The 6,790-nt window shown below is 39.7% G+C and overlaps 4 protein-coding genes across 4 annotated transcripts; 1 reads left to right on the top strand and 3 right to left on the bottom strand.

Moving 5' to 3' along the window:
- Positions 1-93: 93 nt before the first annotated feature.
- On the bottom strand, positions 94-938 carry DI09_184p40 (uncharacterized protein; the record flags this gene model as incomplete). Its single annotated transcript, XM_013383334.1, has 2 exons — positions 94-270; positions 303-938. 2 exons carry the CDS (start codon positions 936-938, stop codon positions 94-96), a joined length of 813 nt encoding a protein of 270 aa, XP_013238788.1.
- A 708-nt stretch (positions 939-1,646) lies between these two features.
- DI09_184p30 (uncharacterized protein) lies at positions 1,647-2,113 on the bottom strand (the record flags this gene model as incomplete). The annotated part of the gene is made up of 3 exons (XM_013383333.1): positions 1,647-1,859; positions 1,903-1,953; positions 2,027-2,113. The coding sequence occupies 3 exons, from the start codon at positions 2,111-2,113 to the stop codon at positions 1,647-1,649; spliced, it is 351 nt and encodes a 116-aa protein (XP_013238787.1).
- Positions 2,114-3,985: 1,872 nt separating this feature from the next.
- Positions 3,986-5,442, bottom strand: DI09_184p20 (uncharacterized protein; the record flags this gene model as incomplete). The annotated part of the gene is made up of 2 exons (XM_013383332.1): positions 3,986-4,612; positions 4,687-5,442. The coding sequence occupies 2 exons, from the start codon at positions 5,440-5,442 to the stop codon at positions 3,986-3,988; spliced, it is 1,383 nt and encodes a 460-aa protein (XP_013238786.1).
- Positions 5,443-5,494: 52 nt separating this feature from the next.
- Positions 5,495-6,364, top strand: DI09_184p10 (enoyl-CoA hydratase/isomerase domain-containing protein; the record flags this gene model as incomplete). The annotated part of the gene is made up of 1 exon (XM_013383331.1): positions 5,495-6,364. The coding sequence occupies one exon, from the start codon at positions 5,495-5,497 to the stop codon at positions 6,362-6,364; it is 870 nt and encodes a 289-aa protein (XP_013238785.1).
- Positions 6,365-6,790: the final 426 nt, after the last annotated feature.

Here is a 6,790-nt window from a genome sequence, read left to right as displayed (position 1 = left end):
TGCTGCTTTTTTCCTCAAGTTCTTCAAAAAGAGGCTGGCAATTGGAGAGAACTGTAGATCCTTTTAATAATTTAAGGACATCCTCAGACCTCGTCATTTCGATGCTACAGATTTTCTAAAGGTCAATTGTATGGAATGATAAACCTTTTTCAGTAAAAGCTTTTTGGATTCTATCTCCTCAAAAGCATCTCGAATGCGGGAGACTTCCTCATAAAATTCACGTGCAGGTTTACGAGCACTTTCAACTTTTTTTGAATAGTCCAAAAAAGCCTATTAAATAAATGGGTAATAAAGCTCGATACCTTTTCATAGTTTGAAGCCTTGGTAAGCGAAAAGCTAGTCGTCGAGTTAGGGAACGGAATTAAGGCGCGTTTTTTCAACTCTTCAAACGAGGTTTCAACCATTTGTGATGACAAGATGTACTCCCCCTTTAGCTTTGCCAGTTTAGCGGACATGGTATTCTGTTGATTTGACAACGAAGCAATTGTCGCATCAATCGCTTCTAGCTCTGGTTGCTGATCTATAGCCAATCCTTGAAATAGATCCTTCAGCTTTCCTTCGGAAAGGGTAGCTGATTGAGCAATAGATTTGTCATGGGAAGTTATAAAGTCCATTAGAGTCTTTCCAAGCAGCTCGTAGAAGGATGGCCCTTCAGTAAAAGATGGCGAGGATTCCAAAGATGCTGAAGCGGAGGGCATTGATGGCGAACGAAGCAGCGACTTGTGCGATTTTTTGGCTATGTGTTTGGCTTTGGCTATTGATTGGACAAGAATATTAATATCCTCTGCAAAAAGCCCGTTCAGCGATACGAGCTTCTTATAATACTCGGAAGTGAGAACATTTCTGCGTTCAAGATATGTCAGAAGAAACCCAAGCACTTGGCGGCGTTCCTCTGAAAAGGAGGTGTATTCCGGAGTAGACTCTTTTATCGGGGGCATTAGCAATAAAACTGCAAAAAATTAAAATTACAAAATCAGACACAATGATGCCACGGTGATTTGGTTTGGATGTCTTTATTGAACTAAAGTGGGAGCTTATATGGCCTATTTTGGCATACACGCGAAAAATATATATAAAATAGATCAGAATACAAAGCTGTCTGTAACAGGCCTGCAATAATAGCTATTCCCTCCGTATGGTCGCGGACTATCCATCTATAGATCCAGTTCATAAGGTAAAAAGCACGGTAGAGTCCAAGGAACAGAAGATAATGGGTGGTAATGCTTTCAGCCTCGCCAGTTCGCTGCATCATATACAATTGGGGTAAAATGGCTACGGATTCCAAAAGAATAGAGAACGTCCACAGATACTAAATGTAACCAATAACTATCAAATCGCTTACCTCGCGAATTTTGAGAGTAAACGACCATGTCGAGCGGCAGTTTGTTGCAAAGAAAGAAATTACAAAACAAATGCCAAGTATCAGGTAAATCCAGTTGCGCTTAAACGAGTCAGTCCTCTTGTCAAAGGTCGACACAAATCTCACATGCATGAGGTAGATGATGAGGGATTGAGAGGCAATAAAAACAATCTTCAGCAAAGAATTGTACATGTGCAGTACATCCATTTTTAACATGGCAAAGAAATCAAGATATCTAACGACATAGACCGTAAGATACAATATTTGGCTTTTAAGAGAAATACCCTTACATGATCGAGATGACATGATCTTGGATGCAAGTAGGAATATGGAGATCACATGCACCAAGTCTCCCAACAAACGGAATATATTTAACGCACCCATAGTGGAACAATGGCAAGTAAATTGGAAGGGAGAACTGAATTAAAATTGAAGCCTTTTCAATGGACAATACATTTGGCCCTATGTCCCCAATCACAAGCGATTTGCAAGCTAAAAGCTAAACTTTAAAGTTTAAAATTAAATTCTACGAAAGATTTTACCATAACTTCAATGGGCGTGTTCCGGAATCGGAGAGCAACAGTCGTTCTTTGCTTTTAATTAAATTAAAATTAAAATTCAATTTAAGCCGAGCTAACTAATCGAAAAGGAGAGGGGGAGAGAGACCTCATATTTTGTCATGTCAAAGGTAACGTAATTGCTCACACTACCGAAAGACATCGAAGTACCTGGAAATGCGTCTTTCCGTATCATTTCTTACAATGGAAGCAATCGCAGACATCATAGACACCTTCCATTGTGCAGGGAAAATTCATAAAAACCGCACTTTGCAATAGACCAATTTTCTCCCCAAAAAACGAAAATTTGTATCCTTGAATAGTTTATGCGTTTTTCGATGCTCTTCTAATATTCTATATGCCTGTTGGCCGTGTTTGCTTCACACCTATATACTGGTAATTTCGCAAATCTTTTCAACTACGATAAGAGGAGTCTCATGTTATCAAAAAACACATTCACAAGTCTCTGGCGTGCTTTCAGGATACCAAGTGATTAAGAATGCAGATCCATTTAAAAATATGCTTACCAATCTATCATTTGATATATACTTAACTTCTAGCTATTTTCATATTTTGATATATACATTTTTTGCTATTTTTTATGTCCTAAAGAAAAGAGCTTCGATCTGATGGAATCATCTCAGCTTTTATTCTAGATTACCATTGATGGGGATTTGATAAAATTGACTTCAAAAGACCTCAATAATAGGTTCTTGCAGTTTCTCAAATTTGACTTTAAAAAATAAGCTGAGACCACTTGCATGCTACAAAGATCTTGCTATTCACCCATTGACAGACACATTGGAGGCATCTATAGAAGCTGTTAGCAAAGCTTAATTTAACGATGTTTGTTACTTGCGTGATTTTTTTACAGCTTGCGTATATTATTTTATTATCTTTCGGTCTATGGCATTTTCTGATATCAACACCTTGTATAATACTGGTTTTATTTTATCTACGTCGCTTTTTTCTGGATTTCTTAGCCGAGTATTTATTTCTGGATCCTCTTCCATGATATTAATATTTTTCACTTCATTTTTGTCAGCATAACTGCGCCCTAAAAATGAAACCTTTCCTGACGTCGACCAAAAGTAGAGCTTTAAAAAGTATAGCGAGGATTATAGTATCGATAGAAGTATAGCTTCCCAATGCAAGCGTGTCTTTTTATTTTCAGATGTCGAATAAAAAATGAGCTACTCCAGAGGCCTATTACGAATCTTTCGTGAAATATTTACTTGCGATTTGTTGAGGTTGGTTTTAGCCTTTTTTGAGGATGATTATACCATTAGGGATTTTTTACTTTTTATTATAACCAAATATCTCCAAAAAGGATGCTCGTGGATCTTTTTCAAGCGACATTGAGGCCAACTCTCGCAATGAAGGATTTTTTGGAAGGTTGAAGTGATTATTTAAACCCGTTTACCTGATAAAATCGCTCATTAAGCTAATAATAAAATTCTTTAAGGCATTTAGTGTAATCCCACACCCTTTTAAGTGATGTATTAGCTTTTGTTGCTTGTGTAGCGGCGTAAAATGTGTTTAAACACTCCGGTATTTCCGTCAATTTATGTTGCTAATGAGTTTGCCTGAAATCTCAAACTCTATTATTGATGTTTTAGTGTTCTTTTTGCTTCTATTGACAGAAATACCTTGATATCCCCGATGTGTGTGCTGCTAATTCGAGGTGTCTTTTTCAAAACACTTATTTTTGCAGCGGCCTAAATATCCTCTGGTGCAAATATTGAAAATTCTGTTGAGGGAGCTCTGTTTTATCGTGTAGTGGTTCTTATTATGTGCTCGGCATTTTTAATCCTCGAAACTATTTCAAGTAAGAGATTCGTGCAGATGTAGAGAATATGATTGAAGCTCCGATAGGATATGAATATTTAATTTCAGAAATGTTCTCTCTCATTGTTACAGCAACTTGGTTTTTGATTTTTCGTATTTTTTGCGTGATGTCAAGTAAATTCGCTTGCACATGGTTTAAAATAGGGCCCGTTTTTCAGGATGGCGCAAACATAAACATTGGAATTTGAGAAGAAGGAGCAGGATAAAGTTTAAAATTTTATTAAGCTGTTGGATGCCGGTGGTCATTGACACCAAAAAGCAATCTTCTAGATTCTGGCGAAAATAATCCTCCACATCCAGCATGCGTTGAAGGGAAGCTATATTCAATAGAGAGGTTCTTATTTTTAAGAGAAGCTGGAGACGTGTTGACATCTCTCATTTCCTTGCAATAGGGCGAAATTGGTATTGTATGCAGGGACAATTCTTTGGTTGGAGAGGTGGTTATATTTCCTGCCTTTAAGGGTGAATTTAGTTTTGAGGGCGAATTAAGGGCGGCAGATTGCGGGGAAAGCGAATGAAACTGAATTCTCTCATCAGCTGCAATGCTGATGATTCTAGATCCTGTCCAACAGGCATGTAGAACGACCGAATCGATCTCTGGTCGAATTCTAGTAATACAAAACAAACGCGGTAGGGACCACAGCGATATTTCATAGTTAGAATGGACCACAACAATTAATGGCATCGATGACTCTGGATACCACCAATACAAAGTCAAAGGTGGGTGGGCGTGGTCAAGGAAAGTCGCTTCCGAAATAAGTGACCCCGAATATGCATTCCAAAGAGTGATGGAAGAAGGGCCGGCAACTGCAACCAATGAAGAGCGCCACGGGCACCATCCGACTGCCTACAGTAAGCAATTGAAATCAAATGGAAAATAAAAGTAATAAAAATGACGAAAGAAAACCGGCTTCAACTTACTTTAATGGCAGATAGCGAATGACTGGCATATTTTAAAATGGACCCATAAATAACGGGAGAAAAGGCGGTTGAATCGACTATTTTCCACAGATGGACAAGACCACTGGAGTCCATGGTTGCGAATAAGCCTTTCTGTTCGAAGGTGATGAACGAAATTTGGTGCGAGTGTGCGTTTGGCTTTGCTAAAGAAGAGCCATTTGGAAAGAAAAAAAAGAGATCTCCTTTTGAATCGCCCGTAACAATGGTCCCGCACGGGCCATTGGTGATTATATTGATTGGAGCTCCTTTTGAACGTTTCAAGTATATCTGACTATGTGAAAGCGGCTCCCAAAGAATTAGGACGCCATCTGCAGAGCCAATTGCCACAATTGACGAAGTTATCCAATGAACTGCGGAAATGGCAGAGCCAAATGTAAAGTGGGAACATATTGATGCGCTTTTTTCCTCCCAAAGATAAACAGAACAATTAAGGGCCACCGCTAAAATGGATCGACTATGGCACCAAGAAATCGGAGATGTAAGTGGATCTTTTAGAAGCCCGGGCGCATCCAAAATCCGCTCCGGGAACCTGGGAATAGCCCTTTTAGGCGATCTTTTATCCCGTTTAAGAGGCAAGGGTGGCTTTAAAGTAGATGGCCCCCAAATGAGCATATCTATTTGAAAAGAGCGATGATGCCGGCAACGGTTGCCATAATGGTGGTTAAGATGCAGCTGATGGGATTGGCAGGGTAGGCAACTGCGGGTAGTGCCCTGCATTGCAATAATCAGGAAGCAACCCTAAAACATTTATTTTTTAACTTGATTTAAAATGATGAGGATTGCGATGATGTCCGGGCTTATCCCTAGGCAATCAATCACAGCCATTGGCTGGAGTCGAGTAAAACTTTCTACCAACACTATTGTCTCTAAAGAGGATAATTTTAATAATCGAGGGATTACCATATTGACCCTTAATAATGGCAAGGTCAATGCCTTCAGCAGGGAAATGGTTTCCGCCCTTCAAGACATGCTCTCGGAAATAAGGAGGGATCTCAGCGCTCGCGTACTGATCATTCGATCTGCAAATGAAAGGGTCTTTTGCGCTGGAGCAGATTTGAAGGAGCGGATGCAAATGACTGAGGTTGAGGTTGCTTCATTCGTCTCCAAGCTAAGGGCGACTATTACTCAAGTTTCTACACTTTCTATCCCATCGATTGCTGTAATAGAGGGAAGTGCTCTTGGAGGAGGACTCGAGCTAGCTTTGGCTGCAGATTATAGGGTTTGTGCTTCTCATTCACAAATTAAACTCGGGCTTCCAGAGTGCACTCTTGGGATTATTCCTGGAGCTGGTGGAACCCAGCGCCTTCCCAAACTTGTTGGCGCATCAAATGCAAAGCGGCTGATATATGGTGGAGAAATTATTTCACCCGTTGAGGCATTGTCAATGGGACTTATAGACCAGCTTCACGAAAATCCTTATGAAGCTGCGATGATGTTGGCAGAAAAATGGGCACACTATTCTTCCCCAATTGCTTTACGAATGGCAAAGCTTGCCATCAATGGTGGTATTGATCTTCCACTAGCTTCTGGATTAGCTCTTGAAGAGATGTGTTATGCCCAAGTAGTCCCAACGGAAGATCGGAAGGAGGCATTGTTGGCTTTTGCCGAAAAAAGGAAGCCGATCTTTAAAGGAAAGTAGATGACATTTGTGCTGAGAAAAAAACCGTATCTTTTAAGCATTTTCCTTGAGTTTACATGATAAAGAACCATTATATTGCAGAGTTAAGCTTTGGACTGCACATGCTCTGAATAAATTTGGATTCAACATGGCAACTTGTTGATTAGCTTCCAAGCCAGTACAGGTTAAGAGCGCGGGTGTTTCTTATTCTATTGGATAAGGTCAGGGGTTAAATGTTGCCGAAAATTGAAATATACAACTGATTGCAGTATAGGTGATGCTTAACCGTACATTAAAAAACGCCCAATCTCAACATAAAACTTCCTCATAACTCTACCATCAAAAACGGACCAGAGGCCAACATTGCAGCAAGAGTTTAAAAGGAATTCAACCTTTCCCTTATGATAGGCTTTAAGATACACCTATCAACACCCATAAGAATAAGAA

This window comes from Mitosporidium daphniae (assembly GCF_000760515.2).
Source record: "Mitosporidium daphniae strain UGP3 chromosome Unknown contig-184, whole genome shotgun sequence".
Classification (NCBI taxonomy): Eukaryota; Fungi; Microsporidia; genus Mitosporidium; species Mitosporidium daphniae.
The sequence above is the reverse complement of the archived record's forward strand: the minus strand, read 5'-3'. Positions and strand labels throughout refer to the sequence as shown.